The sequence below is a fragment of the Mustelus asterias genome, chromosome 10 (genome assembly GCF_964213995.1).
Source record: "Mustelus asterias chromosome 10, sMusAst1.hap1.1, whole genome shotgun sequence".
Lineage (NCBI taxonomy): Eukaryota > Metazoa > Chordata > Chondrichthyes > Carcharhiniformes > Triakidae > Mustelus > Mustelus asterias.
The window spans coordinates 96,472,481-96,494,054 of NC_135810.1; the positions used below are offsets into that span (position 1 = coordinate 96,472,481).

At 42.7% G+C, this 21,574-nt stretch overlaps 1 protein-coding gene across 13 annotated transcripts in view; it reads left to right on the forward strand.

The window, feature by feature from the left end:
- The window catches only part of nbeaa (neurobeachin a), an 812,689-nt gene that overhangs the window by 158,547 nt on the left and 632,568 nt on the right, over positions 1 to 21,574 (forward strand). For all 13 annotated transcript variants that reach the window (XM_078222243.1, XM_078222244.1, XM_078222247.1 and 10 more), the window contains exons 9-10: positions 8,805 to 9,002; positions 15,749 to 15,882. In XM_078222243.1, the coding sequence (XP_078078369.1) occupies positions 8,805 to 9,002; positions 15,749 to 15,882 (332 nt within the window). The remainder of the gene's footprint in view (positions 1 to 8,804; positions 9,003 to 15,748; positions 15,883 to 21,574) is intronic.

Here is a 21,574-nt window from a genome sequence, read left to right on the forward strand (position 1 = left end):
TGTCAACCACAATAGTAAATACTTGCCTTTGACATCAGTCCTGGTCCTGCCCAGGTGTAACCCATCCAATTTGTACTGGTCGCACCTCCCCCAGAACCAATCCAAGTGTCCTAGGAATCTGAAACCCTTCCCCCTGCACCATCTTTCCAGCCGTGTATTCATCTGATATATCCTCCTATTTCTACCCTTGACCAGCAAGTGGCACTGGTAGTAATCCTGAGATCACTACCTTTTTAGTTTACTTCTGAATTCCCTACATTGCTTTAGGACCTTATCCTTTTTTTTAAAAAAACCTATGGCATTGGCACCAATGGCTGTTCACCCTCCCCATCCAGAATGTCTTGTAACCACTCTGACACATCGTTGACCCTAGTATCACAGAGGCAACATACAATCCTGGAGTCTCATTTACAGCCACAGTACCTATTCTCCTTACATTTGAATCCCCTATAACTATCATATGCCCACACCTTCTCTGCTATGCAGTGGATTCAACTGTGGTGCAACAAATTAGGCGGTTACTGCTCTCCCCAGGGATAATTCTCCCCAACAGTATCCAAAGTGGTATATCTGTTTTGCAGGGGAATGGCTGCAGGCGGTTCCTGCACTCCTTGCCTAGTCTTCTTATTCTCTCTGGTGGAGACCCATTCCCTTCCTGCATGTGGACTCTTTGCCTGCATTCTGACCGCCTCTCTATGTGCTATCCACAATACTCTAAGCTTCATGGATGCTCCACAGTGTCCCCAGCCACTGCTCCATTTCCAAAATCTAGGTTTCCAGGAGCTGCAGCTGGAGATAGTTCCTGCACATTTGCTGGCCCCAGGCAGTGTCAATATGCCTTGCTCCCCACGGAGTAGGAGGGGAAAACCATATCTTTGAGCTCTCCTGCCATAACAATCCCTTTTGCTCCTTTTAAAGTTTCACACTGTTCTGCTCAGCTGTTCCTTACCAGATTCACACTGACCGCCAGTGCTCTGTACTGTGTTACATAAAGTCCCTCTTTTCCTTCATGCTCCAAGTTCCCCAAGACCTGCCTTTTAATTTAAAGAGCCAAAGTACTCACCAATCAGAAAAAAAAGGGACTGATCACCTCCTCCCTCTTTCACTGAACTCAAGCTGCACCCTAATACAACATTGAAGGAGCCCTTTCTTGTGGCCCCTAATTCAAGGTATCTGATACTGGATCAAACAGTGCAGAAGAGACCCTTCAGCCTATTGAGTCTGCACCAACACATTAGAAAAACCTGAACTCCCACCTAATCCCATCTGTCAGCACTTGGCCCATAACCTTGAATGCTATGCTCTGCCAAGTGTTCATCCAGATACTTTTTAAAGGATGTGAGGCAATCCACCTCTACCACCCTCCCAGGCTGTCACCCCTCTCTGGGTAATAAAGTTTTTCCCTCACATTCCCTTCCCCCCCGCCCCACCTCAAAGGTATGTCCCCTCATGACTGACCCTTGAGCCAAGGGTCACAGTTGCTCCTTATCCACTGTCGCTGTTTCTCAATCAGGTCACCCGCTCCAATGAAAACAATCCACATTTAATTAACTAGCTGCAACTGAGAGCATATACACTCCAGTTTTAAAGCTGCAATCACCCAACCAAAAAAGCAACTTGCAGTTAATTGCTACATTAAAGAACAGACTAGACTTTAGATTGAAATTAGCCCTTAAATTAATTATTCCTTGAACCTTACCCCTTGAGACTCCCTGTTTCACCAAACTTCAGCTGCATTCTAGTACAAGGCAGCACTCCAGTGCGAACAAAACAACACCAAATGAGCCCTCCTTTTTTTAAGAGTGAGGAGCCCTCCTTTTATGGGCTCTAATTTGATGCTTCTGAAACTGGATTAAACCAATTGTCTGATTAGAAACACAGAAACATAGAAAAAGTACAGCACAAACAGGCCCTTCGGCCCACAAGTTGTGCCGAACACATCCCTACCTTCTAGACCTACCTATAACCCTCCATCCTATTAAGCTCCATGTACTCATCCGGGAGGCTCTTAAAAGACCCTACTGAGTTTGCCTCCACCACCACTGACGGCAGCCGATTCCACTCGCCCACCACCCTCTGTGTGAAAACCTTACCCCTAACATCTCCCCTGTACCTACCCCCCAGCACCTTAAACCTGTGTCCTCTCGTAGCAGACATTTCCACCCTGGGAAAAAGCCTCTGAGAGTCCACCCGATCTATGCCTCTCAACATCTTATACACCTCTATTAGGTCTCCTCTCATCCTTCGTCTCTCCAAGGAGAAAAGACCGAGCTCCCTCAGCCTATCCTCATAAGGCATGCCACTCAATCCAAGCAACATCCTTGTAAATCTCCTCTGCACCCTTTCAATCTTTTCCACATCCTTCCTATAGTGAGGCGATCGGAACTGAGCACAGTACTCCAAGTGGGGTCTGACGAGGGTCTTATATAGCTGCATCATTATCCCCGGACTCCTAAACTCAATCCCTCGATTGATAAAGGCCAGCACACCATACGCCTTCTTAACCACCTCCTCCACCTGCGGGGCCGATTTCAGAGTCCTATGGACCCGGACCCCAAGGTCCTTCTGATCCTCTACCGTACTAAGAGTCTTTCCCTTTATATTGTACTCCTTCATCCCATTTGACCTACCAAAATGGACCACGACGCATTTATCTGGGTTGAAGTCCATCTGCCACTTCTCCACCCAGTCTTGCATCCTATCTATGTCCCTCTGTAACTTCTGACATCCCTCCAGACTATCCACAACCCCACCAACCTTCGTGTCGTCGGCAAACTTACCAACCCATCTCTCCGCTTCCTCATCCAGGTCATTTAAGAAAATGACAAACAGCAAGGGTCCCAGAACAGATCCCTGGGGCACACCACTGGTGACCGACCTCCATTTAGAAAACGACCCATCTATACCCACTCTCTGCCTCCTTTGGGTAAGCCAGTTCTGGATCCACCGGGCAGCAGCCCCTTGGATCCCATGCCCTCTCACTTTTTCTAGAAGCCTTGCATGGGGGACCTTATCGAACGCCTTGCTAAAATCCATATAAACCACATCTACCGCCTTTCCTTCGTCAATGTGTTTAGTCACATTTTCGAAGAACTCCACCAGGCTCGTAAGGCACGGTCTGCCCTTGACAAAGCCATGCTGAGTATTCTTGAGCATACTAAACCTCTCTAAATGCTCATATATCCTGTCCCTCAGGATCTTCTCCATCAGTTTACCAACCACTGAGGTTAGACTCACCGGTCGGTAATTACCTGGGCTATCCCTATTCCCCTTCTTGAAAATAGGAACCACATCCGCAATCCTCCAATCCTCCGGCACCTCTCCCGTATCCATCGACGAAGCAAAGATCATCGCCAGAGGCTCTGCAATCTCTTCCCTTGCCTCCCTAGCTAGCTTCAGCTAACTAGCTTCAGCTGAGAGCCTGTAAACTCCTGTTTTAAAGCTACAGTTTAACTTCCACCAATCAAAAGAGCAACTTTAGATTAAATTTTAGATTGAAATTAGCCCTTAAATTATTCCTTAAAACTTATGTTTTGAGATTCCCTGTTCCACCAAACTTCAGCGGTACTCTAATGCAACAAGGCAGCACTCCTCAACCATCACCACAAAGAACAATTTAAATTAATCTTATTATTTTTTATGAGATTTTGCTCTATGTTAGTTAGTTTTGTGCGTAAATGAATGGATTCCAAAGTGATTTGTGAAAGTGCTTCAAGGTATTCTTCAGAGAGGTAATAAAACCTTACATAAATTCAAAATTTCATAAAATTGCTTAGTGCTGATAATCTGTTCTGTAAGCGTTGCCTCAGATATCTATCTTCTTTTTGGGGTCTTTGAATTTTGTTCCTTTCCAGAAGTCTTATTCCTTTTTGCTGGGTTGTCATCCTCAATTTATTTTGGTCTCTCTGTGCATTGTCACTGTGCAGTCATAACACAGCTAGTACTCCCTAGCTCTGTTTCAGCACTGCTTGTGTTTTTACTTCTACCGTTGCTTTAAATTCTCTGTCCCTACCACTAATCTAACTTCATTAGAATGTCCCTTAAAATTTATATCCAACTACATCCTTCCCCTGTTGATTGCAAACTCCTTTTGTGTTGCCTCTTCCATCTCCATACTCATCCCAGCTGAGATTCAAGCAATTTCTATCGTTTCAGTCTTAGCAATAAAGGACGACAATTTGAGCGCAAGTAACAAAAAACACTTGCGTAATTCTTAAGAGTTAAATAAATTGTAGACTAAAAGAAAATAAACTCAATAGAAGGGTAAAGCAAAAAAGATGCATTAAAGAAGGGAGGCAGGGATAAGAAAGTGGATGGCAAGAACATAAGAACATAAGAAATAGGAGCAGGAGTCGGCCATCTGGCCCTTCGAGCCTGCCTCGCCATTCAACAAGATCATGGCTGATCTGAAGCGAATCAGTTCCACTTACCCGCCTGCTCCCCATATCCCCTAATTCCCTTATCGATCAGAAAACTATCTCTAAGAAACTGGTGAACAAATGTCAAATCTTCATTTAATTAAATTTTTGTACGTTGTTCCTACAGTAAACAGTGTGACGAGAGGTCCATCACTTTAAATAGATATAAATAAATTTTGATATTTGTTTGGACATTTGTTCTCTGCTCTCTTGAGCAGCTTCTATTCTGTTTGTATGATCCTATAGTTCTGACTCACTACAGGCCTTGGCCTCAATCCTTCTTCCTTAACATCCTTTAGTATTCATGTCTTTATGAAAATCTTTTTAAAAACCTTGCGTTTATAGAATGCTTTTCATGACTACCAGACATCTCCGAGCATTTTACAGACTGAGGTGTTTTTGGACTGTAACAAATTGCAATAACGTAGGAAACATAGTAGTCAGTTTGCACACAGATAATTCCAACAAACAGAAATGTGATAATATACAGATAATCTGTTTTTGTGATGTTGATAGAGGGATAACTATTGTCCAGGGCACTGGTGATAATTCCCCTGCTCTCATTTGAAATAAAATGCCATGGGATCTTTTACATTCATGCAAGCAGGCAGATGGGGCCTTGTTTTGACGCTAATCTAAAGCACCTTACTTTCTACTGCATTTAAACATCAACGTTGATTTCTTTTGCTTAAAACCTAGAGTGGGACTTGAACTTGGAATGTTGTGACTCGGAGGTGAGAGTGCTACCAACTGAGCCACCAGTGATAATATTTTTACTTAACTTGTAATGATATAAATTCGATCAAAAATATTTATAAATTTTAAAAATTCATTGGCCAAACCATGCTTTTCCTCTTCCTGTTTCTCTGCCCTGACTGTTAGGATAACATAGGCAGTAGCAAAAATGGTAATTAGGGAGGATATGTACTCTGAGTGTGGCTGTCAATTCATTGCACTGAATTACTTTTATTTTTTTCCGAGGAAGTCTTAATTTAAAATGATTATTCATCAAAATAACATGATTCTTCTCTACCAACTTTCTGCTCTGCAGCCCCAAGCCACCCAAACCTATTCTCTCCCAACCTTGGTTGACCCGCTCCCTTCCAGCTGTGGCCATTGGCCCTGATTTTTTCCATTCAGTTCTGTCTCAGTTCATGGAACATAGAACATAGAACATTACAGCGCAGTACAGGCCCTTTGGCCTTCGATGTTGTGCCGACCTGTGAAACCCATCTAAAGCCCATCTAACCTACACTATTCCAATAGCATCCATATGTTTATCCAATGACCATTTAAATGCCCTTAATGTTGGCGAGTCCACTACTGTTGCAGGCAGGGCATTCCACGCCCTTACCACTCTCTGAGTAAAGAACCTACCTCTGACATCTGTCCTATATCTATCACCCCTCAATTTAAAGCTATGTCCCCTCGTGCTAGCTATCACCATCCGAGGAAAAAGGCTCTCACTGTCCACCCTATCTAATCCTCTGATCATCTTGTATGCCTCTATTAAGTCACCTCTGAACCTTCTCTCTAACGAAAACAGCCTCAAGTCCCTCAGCCTTTCCTCATAAGACCTTCCCAACATACCAGGCAACATCCTGGTAAATCTCCTCTGCACCCTTTCCAATGCTTCCACATCCTTCCTATAATGCGGCGACCGGAACTGTACGCAATACTCAAAGTGCAGCCGCACCAGAGTTTTGTACAGCTGCAACATGACCTCATGGCTCCGAAACTCAATCCCTCTACCAATAAAATCTAACACCGTACGCCTTCTTAACAACCCTATCAACCTGGGTGCCAACTTTCAGGGATCTATGCACATGGAAACTGAGCTCTCTCTGTTCATCCGCACTACCAAGTATCTTACCATTAGCCCAGTACTCTGTATTCCTGTTACTCCCTCCAAAGTGAATCACCTCACACCTTTCCGCATTAAACTCCAATTGCCACCTCTCAGTCCAGCTCTGCAGCTTATCTATGTCCCTTTGTAACCTGCAACATCCATCCGCACTGTCCACAACTCCACTGACTTTAGTGTCATCCGCAAATTTACTAACCCATCCTTCTACGCCCTCATCCAGGTCATTTCTAAAAATGACAAACAGTAGTGGCCCCAAAACAGATCCTTGCGGTACACCACTAGTAACTGAACTCCAGGATGAACATTTCCCATCTACTACCACCTCTGTCTTCTTACAGCTAGCCAATTTCTGATCCAAACTGGTAAATCACCCTCAATCCCATGCCTCCGTATTTTCTGCAATAGCCTACCGTGGGGAACCTTATCAGACGCTTTACTGAAATCCATATCCACCTCTTTGGTCACCTTCTCAAAGAACTCAATAAGGTTTGTGAGGCACGACCTACCCTTCACAAAACCGTATTGACTATCCCTAATCAAATTATTCCTTTCTAGATGATTATAAATCCTATCCCTTACAATCCTTTCCAAAACTTTGCCCACAACAGAAGTAAGGCTCACTGGTCTATAATTACCAGGGTTGTCTCTACTCCTCTTCTTGAACAAGGGGACAACATTTGCTATCCTCCAGTCTTCTGGCACTATTCCTGTAGACAATGACGACACAAAGATCAAAGCCAAAGGCTCTGCAATCTCCTCCCTAGCCTCCCAGAGAATCCTAGGATAAATCCCATCCAGCCCAGGGGACTTATCTATTTTCACACTTTCCAGAATTGCTAACACCTCCTTCTTATGAACCTCAATCCCGTCTAGTCTAATAGCCTGTATCCCAGCATTCTCCTGAACAACATTGTCTTTTTCCTGCGTGAATACTGACGAAAAATATTCATTTAGCGCCTCTCCTATCTCTTCGGACTCCACGCACAACTTCCCACTACTGTCCTTGACTGGCCCTAATCTTACCCTAGTCATTCTTTTATTCCTGACATACCTATAGAAAGCTTTAGGGTTTTCCTTGATCCTACCTGCCAAAGACTTCTCATGTCCCCTCCTGGCTCTTCTTAGCTCTCTCTTTAGGTCCTTCCTGGCTAACTTGTAACTCTCAAGCGCCCTAACTGAGCCTTCACGTCTCATCTTTATATAAGTCTCCTTCTTCCTCTTCACAAGAGATTCAACTTCTTTAGTAAACCACGGTTCCCTCGCTCGACCACTTCCTCCCTGCCTGACAGGTACATACTTATCAAAGACACACAGTAGCTGTTCCTTGAACAAGCTCCACATTTCAATTGTGCCCATCCCCTGCAGTTTCCTTCCACATCCTATGCATCCTAAATCTCGCCTAATCGCATCATAATTTCCTTTCTCCCAGCTATAACTGTTGCCCTGCGGTATATACCTATCCCTTTCCATCGCTAAAGTAAAAGTAACCGAATTGTGGTCACTATCACCAAAGTGCTCACCTACTCCAAATCTAAACCTGGCCTGGTTCATTACCCAGTACCAAATCCAATGTGGCCTCGCCTCTTGTTGGCCTATCTACATACTGTGTCAGGAAACCCTCCTGCACATATTGGACAAAAACTGACCCATCTAAAGTACTCGAACTATAGCGTTTCCAGTCAATATTTGTAAAGTTAAAGTATAGAATGGTAGCACTTGTAGTCATGACGGGGTGGGAGTGAGTGCGTGATTCTTAAAGTCCAAGGAATTAAGAATGAGTGAGCCAGTTTCATTCTTTGGATATAAATTCAAATTAACCCATACTCACAGAATTGTCATTTCTTTGCTGGCTTTGTTTTTTTGAGTTTTGGCATACTAAGCCTGATTCTGGTCTGTTGTTTTGTATACACACTTCACTGCATGTTCATCACAACCATCTTCCAGCTGATTCCAGCTGTTCCTCAAAAGTGTTAAAAAATAGAACATAGAACATTACAGCGCAGTACAGGCCCTTCGGCCCTCGATGTTGCGCCGACCTGTGAAACCAATCTAAAGCCCATCTAACCTACACTGTTCCAATATCAATATATTGGACTAACATTGTAAAATATTCCAAAATAATCCACAAGAGCTATTATCGAAAATAGATTGATGCTGAGCCACATAAAGAGCTGTTAGGACAGGGGGTCAAAAGCATAGTCAAAAATATACCAAACATTATTAATAAATGAGTTTATTTTAGGCTTTTACAGGAAACAATGTAGATTGTAAAGACAAGCATATAAAAATAATGCTGCATAAATAATTTTGAATGCATTGCTTATTATACTTATGAAAAATGCCTGCATACCTGACTTGTTTGAGTTTGGAAGAAACATTGTATTTAACAAATGGCATTATTTGTTATGGTTTTAAACTCTTTTTTATACAGCTGTGTGAACATTTTCTGCTTTGTTTTGTTAATATTATGAAATATTTCATATGTTCTGGAATATGTAAGTCAATGTATTATTTTTCAGAGTACCTTTAAATTCAAATCGGAGAGTGACATCCATCTTGCGGAACATCATAAGCAAGTATTGTATGATGGGAAGTTGGCTAGTAGTATTGCCTTCACATATAATGCTAAAGCTACTGATGCACAGCTTTGCCTTGAGTCATCGCCAAAAGAAAACCCTTCAATTTTTGTACATTCTCCACATGCACTCATGCTGCAGGTTAGTATCAAAATCCTATCCTAATATGACCTATGATTTCCAAATTACTTAAAAGCAATCTCCAATTAATTAAGTGCTTGACTGTGATGAGCTTTAGTTGATGCCATTTACAAAATTGTGTGATGATGATATTACTTTGATTGCTACCACTTAATTGGATACAGTATATATTGGAATGTTACAGGTATTGCTTCTCAGAGAATGTAGATGCATGGGGGAATATCATGTTGTTTAAAACAACTGTTGCACCTTTTTCAGTCAATTTATTGAGCTGATAAAATATTTTGTTCTTAGTTATATCTTAGTGATATCCAATTGTGATGAGACAAATTGAGTGCCATTCAATAATTTGAGCATGCTCGGCCATTCTGTAAGATTATAGCTGATCTGGTGTGGTCTCCACTCCACTTTGCTATCTGTGTCCCCCATTACTCCTTGTCCTCCTTATCCATCAAAAATCTGTCTAACTCTGCCTTGAATAAATTCAATGACCTAGCTTCTTCTACAGAAGAGAATTTCACATACGAGCGACCCTTTGAGAAAAATAAATTCTTCTAATCTTTGTCTCAAATGATAGACCTCTTAAATGTCTGTTGGCTCTAGTCTCTCTGAGAAGTGAGACATCTACCCTTTAAAATCTTATATGTTTCAATAAGATCACCTCTCATTCATTAACTCCAATGAGCATAGTTCAAGCTTTCTTCATAAGGTAAGTCCCTCATCCCAGGAGTCAAGTGAACCTTTTCTGTGCTGTTTCTAATGTAGTTACATCTTTTATCAAAGAAAGAGACCAAAACTGTACACAGCATTCCAGATGTAGGTTGGAATTCTTCTACCTCGCCCGCGGCCGGGGTTCTCCGGTTTGGGTGCAGTGAATGGAGATTTAGCTGAGTGCCAAATTCTCTGTTCTTGCTGACAAGCTCCAAGGGGAGAGGTGGGGTGGGGGAAGGGGGTCGGTGGGGAGAGACGCGATTGTCGGGGGCATATGATATTGGAGAATTCTGGCTGTAGTCTCACTAAGTCCCTGTATAGCTGCTGTAATACTTCCCTACTTTTATGTTCCATTCCCCTTGCAATAAATGCCAGCAGTCCATTTGCCTTTCTGACCACTTGCTGTACCTGCATACAAACTTCTTGTGATCCGTGTACCAGGACACCAAGGTCTCTCTGTACCACCAAATTCTGCAATCTCTCACCATTTAAGTAATATACTACTTTTCTATTTTTTGATTTGATTTGATTTATTATTGTCACGTGTATTAACAGACAGTGAAAAGTATTGTTTCTTGCGCGCTATACAGGCAAAACATACCGTTCATAGAGAAGGAAACGAGAGAGTGCAGAATGTAGTGTTACGGTCATAGCTAGGGTGTTGAGAAAGATCAACTTAATGCAAGGTAAGTCCATTCAAAAGTCTGACAGCAGCAGGGATGAAGCTGTTTTTGAGTCGGTTGGTACGTGACCTCAGACTTTTGTATCTTTTTCCAGAAGGAAGAAGGTGGAAGAGAGAATGTTCGGGGTGCGAGGGGTCCTTAATTATGCTGGCTGCTTTGCTGAGGCAACGGGAAGTGTAGACAGAGTCAATGGATGGGAGTCTGGTTTGAGTGATGGATTGGGCTACATTCATGACCTTTTGTAGTTCCTTGCAGTCTTGGGCAGAGCAGGAGCCATACCAAGCTGTGTTACAACCAGAAAGAATGTCTATGGTGCATCTGTAAAGGTTGGTGAGAGTCGTGGCTGACGTGCCAAATTTCCTTAGTCTTCTGAGAAAGTAGAGGCGTTGGTGGGCTTTCTTAACTATAGTGTCGGCATGGGGGCACCAGGACAGGTTGTTAGTGATCTGGACACCTATAAACTTGAAGCTTTCGACCCTTTCTACTTTGTCCCCATTGATGTAGACAGGGGCATGTTCTCCTTTACGCTTCCTGAAGTCGATGACAATCTCCTTTGTTTTGTTGACATTGAGAGAGAGATTATTGTTGCGCACCAGTTCACCAGATTCTCTATCTCATTCCTGTACTCTGTCTTATCATTGTTTGAGATCCGACCCACTACGGTGGTGTTGTCAGCAAACATGAAAATCGAATTGGAGGAGAATTTGGCCTCACAGTCATAGGTGTCTCAGGAGTATAGTAGGGGGCTGAGAACACAGCCTTGTGGGGCACCGGTATAGAGGATGACCGTGGAGGAGGTGTTGTTGCCTATCCTTACTGACTGTGGTCTGTGAGTTAGGAAGTTCAGGATCCAGTCACAGAGGGAGGTGCCGAGGCCCAGGCCATGGAGTTTGGAGATGAGTTTCGTGGGAATAATAGTATTGAAGGCAGCGTTGTAGTCAATAAATAGGAGTCTGACATAGGTGTCTTTGTTATCTAGGTGTTCCAGGGTTGAGTGCAGGGTCAGGGAAATAGCATCTGCTGTGGACCTGTTGCAGCGGTAGGCAAACTGTAGTGGATCCATGTAGTCCAGGAGGCTGGAATTGATTTGTGCCATGACTAACCTTTCGAAGCACTTCATAATGATGGATGTCAGAGCCACCGGCCGATAGTCATTAAGGCACGCTGCTTGGTTTTTCTTAGGTATCGGGATGATGGTTGTCTTCTTGAAGCAGATTGTTGTAAAGAGAGGTTGAAGATGTCTGTGAATACTTCCGCCAGCTTTTTTCTTGCCAAAGTGAAGAAGTTTACATTTTCCCACACTATACTTCACCTGTCCAGTCACTTAACCTATCTAAATCTCTTCGTAAATTCTCTGCCTCTTTTTGATAACTTGCATTCCTGTCTGTCTTGGTGTCATTGGCAAATTTAGCTACCATACATTCAGTCCATTCGTCCAAATGATTGATATAGGGTGGAATTCTACCAAAACGTTTTGCCCCAGTGGGAAAACTGGTGAGATTCCACTGGGTCATTTGCTGCAATTCAGTTTGCAATTCACCCACACTAAGAAATTGTTTTGGCACCAAAATCTCCCCCTGCCTCCTCAGGAGCTTCCCCCAACATGTATCCCCCCTTCAGTTTTTTTACACAGAGGGTGGTGGGTGCCTGGAATTTGCTGCCGGGGGAGGTAGTGGAAGCAGATATGATAGTGACTTTTAAGTGGCAGATTTACAAATACGTGAATAAGATAGCAATAGAGGGATATGGTCCCTGGAAGAGTAGGGGGTTTTAGTTCAATCGGGCAGCATGGTCGGTGCAGGCTTGGAGGGTTGAAGGGCCTAATCTTGTGCTGTAATTTTCTTTATCCTTTGTTCAGGTGCCTGCCACCACCTCCTCTCAAGCCCTGTTGACATTGCCAACCAGATTATGTCACTTACACACTGGGGGCTCGGAGAATCCCAAAAGGAGTTCTTGTTGGCAGTAACTGCACTATGGCTCCTCCTCTGCGATTCTCTGGCCCTAGCGCAGTTTGCGCTTGAGCACTTCTTTTGAATCCCTAGAAAGCAAGTAATCTGGTCTAGGGAACCTGTCAGCCTTTAGGCCTAATAGCTTTCCCAGCATCTTTTCCCTAATGATGGTGATTGATTTTGGTTCCTCCCTTGAGTTCACCGATTGATTTTCCAAGAGTTTTCGAAGTGTTCTGCAGTGAAGACGGACTCAAAATACCTGTTTAATGCCTTTGTCATTTCCTTGTTTCCCATTATTAATTCTCCAGACTCTCTAGAAGAGCAACACTAGTTTTAGTTACAATTTTCCTATTTAAATTCTTGTACAAACCCTTACTCTTTGTTTTTATATTATTCGCTAGCTTTCTCTCTTCTTCTTTATCCCTCTTTTTTTTTAACTCATTCTTTGCTGGTTCTTAAAATTTGACCAATCTTCTGACTTACCACTAATCTTTGTAGGTTTGCAGTGTTTCACTTTGATGCTATCCTTAACTTCCTTATTCAGCCATGGATGATGAAAGAGTCTTTTTTTCTCATTGGGATAAATATCTGCTGAGAGTTATTAAATGTCTGCTTAAGTATTTTCCACTGCATCTCCACTGCCCTACCTTTTAGCTTAGTCTCCCAATTCACTTTAGCTGGATCTGCTTTCAAACCTTTATTACCTTTATTCAAGTTTAAAATTCTAGTCTTGAACTTGTGTTTACTCCTTTCAAACTAATGTGAAATTCTTATCTTGTTATGATCACTGTTACTGAGAGGCTACTTTTTATTTATTTATTAATGTCAGAAGTAGGCTTTCATTAACATGGCAATGAAATTACCGTGAAAATCCCTAGTCGCCACACTCTGCCGTCAGTTTGGTACACTGAGGGAGAAGTTAGCATGGCCAATAGACCTAACCAACACGTCTTTCGGACTATGGGAGGAAACTCACACAGACATGGGGAGAATGTGCAGACTCCACGCAGACAGTGCCCCAAGCCGGGAATCGAACCCAGGCCTCTGGCACTGTGAGGCAGCAGTGCTAACCACTGTGCCACCGTGCCACCCATTAACTATGAGGTTAATGATTAATCCTGTCTCATTGTTCATTATCAAGTCAAGAATTGCGTACTTCCTTATTGGCTCTAGAACGTGCTGCTCTAAGAAATTGTCCCCAGTAGACTCTTATGTTTCAGGCTACCTTAGCCTTGCCAAATCTATGTGTAGACCGAAGTCCCTCATAACTATTGCAGTACCTTTCTTACACACCTCATTTATTTCTTCCTTTATACCCTGTCCTGCTGTGTAACAACTGTTTCGAGCCAAGGTCATTTCTCACTACTGTGCTAATGACATTTTTCGTTAACAAAACTATCCACCACCTTTTACTTGCTTCCTACCTTTTTGAAATGTCAACTATCCTTCAATGTTTAGATCCCAGCCTCAGTCACCCTGCAGCCATGTCTCTATAATGGCTATCAGGTCATGCATATTTATTTCCAGCTGTGCTAATAATTGATCTATTTTCACGCAAACTCTGCACGCATTCAGATAGTATTTAACTCTGTCTTTTTACAATTATTGTACTCTACAGTCTTATCTGCTGGTGCACTCAAGTTTGTATTCTCTTGTCCTTTCCTGCCATACTCTGGTGTTAACATTACCCCAATCATTACTCTGATCTATTACCTCATTGTTTCTCTTTGATATACCATACCTCCTCTTGCATGTTTCCTTCCCCCACATCCCCACCTCAGCTACTTAGTTTAAAGCCTTCTCTACCATCTTAGTTATATGATGTGGAGATGCCGGCTTCGTCGCTCACCTGATGAAGGAGTAGCGCTCCAAAAGCTTGTGATACCAAATAAACCTGTTGGACTTTAACCTGGTGTTGTGAGACTTCTTACCGTAGTTATATGACTTAGAGTCATAGAGGTTTACAGCATGGAAACAGGCCCTTTGGCCCAACTTGTCCATGTCGCCCTAAGCCAGTCCCAATTGCCCACATTTGGCCCATATCCCTCTATACCCATCTTACCCATGTAACTGTCTAAATTCTTTTTAAAAAACAAAATTCTACCCCCCTCTACGACTACCTCTGGCAGCTTGTTCCAGACACTCACCACCCTCTGTGTGAAAAAATTGCCCCTCTGCACCCTTTTGTATCTCTCCCCTCTCACCTTAAACCTATGCCCTCTAGTTTTAGACTCCCCTACCTTTGGGAAAAGATGTTGATGATCTAACTGATCTATGCCCCTCATTATTTTATAGACCTCTATAAGTTCACCCCTAAGGCTTCTACCCTGCAGGGAAAAAAGTCTCTGTCTTTCCAACCTCTCCTTATAACTCAAGCCATCAAGTTCTGGTAGCATCCTAGTTAATATTTTCTGAACTCTATCTAATTTAATAATATTCTTTCTATAATAGGGTGACCAGAGCTGTACACAGTATTCCAAGTGTGGTCTTACCAATATCTTGTACAACTTATACAAAATGTATTCAATGTTCTGACCAATGAAACCAAGCATGCTGAATGCTTTCTTCACCACTCTGTCCACCTGTGACTCCACTTTCAAGGTGCTATGAACCTGTACCCCTGGATCTCTTTGTTCTGTAACTCTCCCCAACACCCTACCATTAACTAAGTAAGTCCTGCTTTGGTTCAATCTACCAAAATGCCAGAGCACTGACTCACCAGAGCACTGGTCCCAGCACACTTCAGGTGAAGACTTGTTGCAGAATCTGCCTGCCACAACTGACCTCTTCAGCCATCAGCAAAAGTGCATCGTATGAAACTACCCCATCCTCATCAGATTTGATTTGTTGCATGGCCATCACTTTACATAGCTGCAGGAATGTCAATGTAACAACAGACTAGATAGAGAGATAGGACTGCCCTATTCTCCTTGGTCAAGAAGTTCAGAACAAGGAAATATAGCTTTAGGGAGTGATAGGAGGTTTCAGGGAGATTCAAGGGGAGAACCTTTCCCAGAGAGTGGTGGAAATCTGGATCTTGCTGCCTTAAATGTTTAACAAGTATTTTGGTGCACTTGAGGTGCTGTAACCTACAAGGCAAGGCCCAAGAGTTGGATAGTGGGAGTAGACTGGGTGGCTAGTTTTTGGCCAGTGTGCACAGGATGGGCTGAATAGCCTCCTTCCTGGTCGTAATAAATGTTTATGATTTCTGTGATTTCCTCACAGCAGTTATGTGGCACTAATAACCAATTTGTGTGCCATCACAATATATTGATAATATTTGTGTCACCATATTGCCCAAGTAAACTATAATATTTTAATATTTGAGCATCTCAGAAATGAGATGTTGAATGTATTGCTTTAGGACATGTAATAATATTTACTGTGTTCTGCTTTCCCTTAGGATGTAAAAGCTATTGTGACACACTCGATCCACAGTGCGATCCATTCTGTTGGTGGCATTCAGGTTCTTTTTCCACTTTTTGCACAGTTGGACTGCCATCAGCAGAACGACAGTCAGCTGGAGACCACAGTCTGGTAAGTATTAGAAGAAAAATATCTCAGTGCTTAGACTGAATATTCCAGAAAAAATCTAAATATAGATGATGACTTCATGCCTCCTTCAAAGTGGCAGCACTATATTGTTTCAATTTTAATAAATCAAATGACATAATACTTAGGACCATCAACTAGTTCTTAATTTCCAAGTCATCTTGGTGGTATAACAGTAAGTTTGCAGAAGTATTTTACTGATAAGCAACAACTTGTACTTATATAGCACCTTTAACAAAGTAAGGTGTCCTCAGGTTCTTCACAGGAGTGGAGTAAAACAAAATTTGACAGTAGGTCACATAACCAGCATTATGGCGGATGCTCAAAAGCTTGACCAAGAAACTAGGTTTTAAAGAACGTTTTAAAGGAGGGCAGAGAGATTTAGGGAGGGAATTCTGGAGCTTAAGGCCTTGATGGATGAGTGAATTGATTATGGCACTGTGGTGCAGGGAGCCAATCAAGTGAGGGGGAGTAAATAGGAATGTAGCTGTAGTAGGGGACAGTATAGTCAGGGGGATAGACACAGTTCTCTGCAGCTGAGAGCATGAGTCTAGAAGGCTGTGTTGCCTGCCCAGTACCTGGGTTCAGATCATCTTCTCAGGACTGGAGAGGAACTTGCAGTGAGAGAGGGAGGATCCAGTTATCATGGTCCACATGGGTACCAATGGGGAAAAGGTTCTGCTCAGAGATTATGAGCAACAAGGGAGTTAAATTAAAAAGCAGAACCACAAAAGTGATAATCTTTAGATTACTATCTGAGCCACAAGCAAATTGGCATAGGGTAAATATGATTAGACAATTGAATGTGAGGCTCAAAGATTGATCTGGGAGAACTGGGTTGTGATTCATGGGGCACTGGCACCAGTACTAGGGAAAGTGGGAGTTATATTATTGGGATGGCCTTCACCTGAACTTTGCTGGAACCAGTGTTCTGGTGAGTTGTGCAACTAAGGTGGTAGAAGCTATGTGCACCACATCAGCAGCATTACTCTCATCAACCCTCTGTTACGCGATCAACAAACTCTAGCAAGTTAGTTAAAAACTATTTTCCCTTAAGAAATTCATGCTGGCCTTCCTCAATTAACGCACATTTGTTCATGTAACTATTACTTGTTTCTAGAAGTTTTTCCACCACCAAATTTAAACTAACTGGCCTGTAGATGCAGGATTTATCTTTACACCCTCTGACACTATCTCTGAGCTTACGACTGAAAAGTAATGGACAATGTCTTCGCTATTTCTATTCTCACTTCTGTCAGTATCCTTGGATGCATCTCATCTAGTCCTGGTGCCTCATCAACTTTAAGTACAGAGAGCTTATAAAATATGACCTCCTTATTAACTATAAATCTATTTAGTGCCTGAACTGCTCTTCTCACCATGGCCTGAGTACAGTAAGAAGTCTCACAACACCAGGTTAAAGTCCAACAGGTTTATTTGGAATAACGAGCTTTCGGAGCACTGCTTCTTTATCAGGTGAGTCACCTGATGAAGGAGCAGTGCTCCAAAAGCTCGTGATTCCAGATAAACCTGTTGGACTTTAACCTGGTGTTGTGAGACTTCTTAGTGTGCCCACCCCAGTTCAACGCCGGCATCTCCACATCATGGCCTGAGTGGCATCTTTTTCCTCGGTAAAGACCGATGGGTAGTATTCATTTTAATACCTCAACTATGCCCCCTGCTTCCATGCATTAATCCCCTTTTTGGTCTCCAATTGGCTGTAATCCTCCCCTTACTACATTTTTAAAATATTTATATGCCTATAGAAGAATTTGGGATTCCCTTTTATAAACTTTAAAGTTACACTGAGTGAGAATTTAGCATGGCCAATGCACCTAACCAGCACATCTTTTCGACTGTGGGTAGAAACCGGAGCACCGAAGGAAACCCAGGCAGACACGGGGAGAACATGCAGACTCTGCACAGCCAGTGACCCAAGCCGGGAATTGAATCTGTGTCCCCGGTGCTGTGAGGCAGCAGTGCTAACCACTGTGCCATCGTACCACCCACCGTGCCGCCCACGGTTAAGTTAGCTGCCTTTTGATGCTACCTTTTCGCCTCTCCTATTTGCTTGTTCACCTCTCCTCCTAACCTTCTGTATTAAGTGTGGTTCTCAATTGTATTTTCGATCTGACATCTGTCATAAACAATCTATTTCGTACTTATCTTAATTTCTATCTCTTTTGTCATCCAGAGAGCTCAGAAACTTTTGCCCTACCTTTCTGTTTCGAGGGAATATACCTTATCTGTGCCTGAACTATCTCTTATTTCTCAGTAGCTCATTTTCCTGCCAACCTTCTGATTACAACTTATTCAGTCCATATCTGTTCTTACCCCAGTGAAGTTGGCTTTCCCCAGTTAATTATTTTTATACTGGATTGTTCTTTGTCCTTTTCCATAGTCAGCCTAAACCTTATGATACAATAATCACTGTCCCCTAATTTTTCACCTACTGGCACTTTATGCACTTGGCTCACCTTATTCCCAAGAACCAGGTCCAACAGTGGAGTGGAAACATACTGCTGTAGAAAATTCTCCTGAACACATTGTAGGAACTCTTGACCTCTTGCCCTTTACATTACTACTATCCCAATCTATATTTGGTTAATTAAAGTACCTAATTTGTGGGAAGCTGTGACATTGACTATCGGATGCTGCACATGGTGGGCTAATGGACATCTTGTTAGGAAGGTTGGGTTCCAAGATCTGTACAAAGCCCTGCACCAAGTTGAAACTGGACTCATCCATGCCTTGCCATTGAATATAGGATTTGCAGTGCATAAAACATTTGTTTATGTACACCCATCAGTTTTCTTCTGTAACCTGACCAATAGAAGTCTTTATTTGACTCCTCTGCAGCAGAACTAGAGAGCAACCTCACCTTTCAGCAAACTGGTAATAGTTCTTTGTCCTGCACTAACTGCAGAGCATTTATGCTCAGGATCTCATGTACAGATCCCTCCTCTATCTGAGCTTCTGAAATACATGTCTCTCAGATGGTGGTTGTGAGTATAAAACTGGGTGTTTGTGTCTCTTCCTTGTTGGCGCCTTCTTCCACTGACTGAGAAAGTTCCAGTTCTTGGGTATTTGAAATGAAAAAAGTGGAGAAATGTTGAGTTTTGATGAGGGAAGAGGAAAAAGTAAGTATATCCAGACACCATTTGCAGCTTGCGAATCAGAAGAGATGATAGGATGAGAGGACGATTAGGTATGCTTATACCTTCATTATTGCTTCCCCCCAATGACTAATGACTATGGCCTCAGTGATGTCTCTTCCCACTCAGTGATGTCTTCCCATACTATCTCCTCCATGGAATTTTAAATATGTAGGCACACTTCCTCAAGTTCTTTCCTGCTGCCTATTGTTATGTACTATCTTCCGTAATAAAGAGGGAAACATGCTAGTGCGTGTCCGGGTGATGTGGCTGTCATGGTTGAATAGTTGCTGGTGTGTGTAGGGATATGGCTTGCAACCATATTAAGTCTGTGGGGATGAGGGATAACAAATGAATGTTGAGATTGAGTAGTGATTGATGGGGCTTGTTAGCAAATGATGAAATAAGAATACTACTGCCACTTGCAAGTTCCCCTCAAGCCACACATCATCCTGACTTGGAACTATATTGGCACTACTTCATTGTTGCTGGGTTAAAAATCTTTCCTGACAGCAATGTGGTCTACCAATATTAGATGGACTGCAGTGGTTCAAGATGACAGCTCACCCTGACTTAGTAATTAGGAATGCGTAACCAATGCTGTCCTTATCAGTGATGTTCACATCCCATGAAAGAATTTAGAAAACAGGTGATTTTTTAAAAAATGTAGTTGTTCATGGGATGTGGGCATCTCTGGCAGGGCCAGCATTTGTTGCCCATCCCTAATTTCCCTTAAACTGAGTGGTTTGCTAAGCCAGTTCAGCGGATAGCTGAGAGTCAACCCCATTGCTATGGATCTGGAGTCACATGTAGGCCAAGCCAGATAAAGATGGCAGATTTCCTTCTCTAAAGGATATTAATGAACCAGATGGGCTTTGTTTTACAACAAACGACAATGGTTTCATGGTTATCATTAGGCTTTTAATTCCAGATTCTTATGGAATTCAAATTTCACCCACGTCCCTCGATCTCTGGGGTATTAGTCCATTGACAATATCACTATGTCACTGCTTTCCCTTTTATATAGACGGTGTAAGGAAGTGAACAGTGGACGATGTTACTGGTGCAGTTAGTAGGATGTACATTTGAAGATGAACTCACTCATCTTGATGACTCATTCCACATTGTTAAACTCATCCCTACACTGCTTCCATGAATACCTCTGACACTGAGCTTGTTCCCACTGCCTCCGGAACATATGTCTGCCTTTCCGCAGACACAGGACGTTTTTTCCTCTCTCCAACTCTTCCACCAAGGCTCCAATGTATTCCCTTGGTGCTTGCTCTGTTAGCCATTGTTCCATGTATTGCAGCCCACAGTGACATTTGAAAAACTCCCACCACTTCTTGAAGCCACAGTGCACCTCCCTTTTCTGAGGTAGTAGTAGCCACTCACAATATCAGGTCCTTTGTTGATGCATGTAGCTAGTCGACAATGCGGGAAATCACGAAATTGTTATGGCATAGAAGGCGGTCATTTGGCCCATCGTGACTGCACTGTTCTTCCAAAATGCGCAAAGTGATTTAGTGCCATTCCCCTGTCTTTTCCCCAAACATTTGCATATTCTTTATATTTACGTAATCATCTAATGCCCTCTTAAATGCCTCGATTGAATCTGCCTCGACCACACACCCAGGCAGTGCATTCCACTACTGAACCACTTGTATGGTTTTTTTCTCATATCACATTAGCTTCTTTTGCAAACCACTTTAAATCTGTGCCCTCTTGTTCTTGATTCTTTTCAAGTGGGAACAGTTTCTCCCTATCTACTGAAGCCCCCTCATGATTTTGAACATCTCTAGCAATTCTGCTTTTAGCCTTCTTCTCTCCAAGGAGAACAGTCCCAACCTCTCCAATTTACCATCATAATTGAAGCTTCTCATCCCTGGGAACATTCTTGCAAACCTCTTCTACATTCTCTCCAATATATTCACATCCTTCTAGGACGGCATGATGCCACAGTGGTTAGCATTGCTGCCTCACAGCGCCAGGGACCTGGGTCCGATTCCCGGCTTGGATCAATGGCTGTGCGGAGTCTGTACGTTGTCCCAGTGTCTGCATGGGTTTGTTCCGGGTGCTCTGGTTTCCTCCCACAGTCTGAAAGATGTACTGGTTAGGTGCATAGGCCATGATAAATGTAGTGTGGTGCCCAGAACAGTACACAGTACTCCAGCTGAATATGCATCTAACAAATATTTAAATGAATATGCAAAACCAATTTCATCTACTGCATGTAATGCAATATTGGACGCAGGTTTTAATTTTTTGAAATTTATTCATTCCTGGGATGTGAGTGACATTGGCTAGGCCAGCATTTCATGCCTCTCCTGAATGATCCTTGAAATGGTGATGATGAGTGTCTTGAACTGCTGCTGTCCATGAAGTGTAGGTATACTTACCATGCCTTTATGAGGGGAGTTTCAGGATTTTGACCCAGGGATAGTGAAGGAATGGAGTTCCAAGTCCGGATGGAATGTAGCTTGGAGGGAAACTTGCAGTTGGTACAGTTCCATGCATCTGCT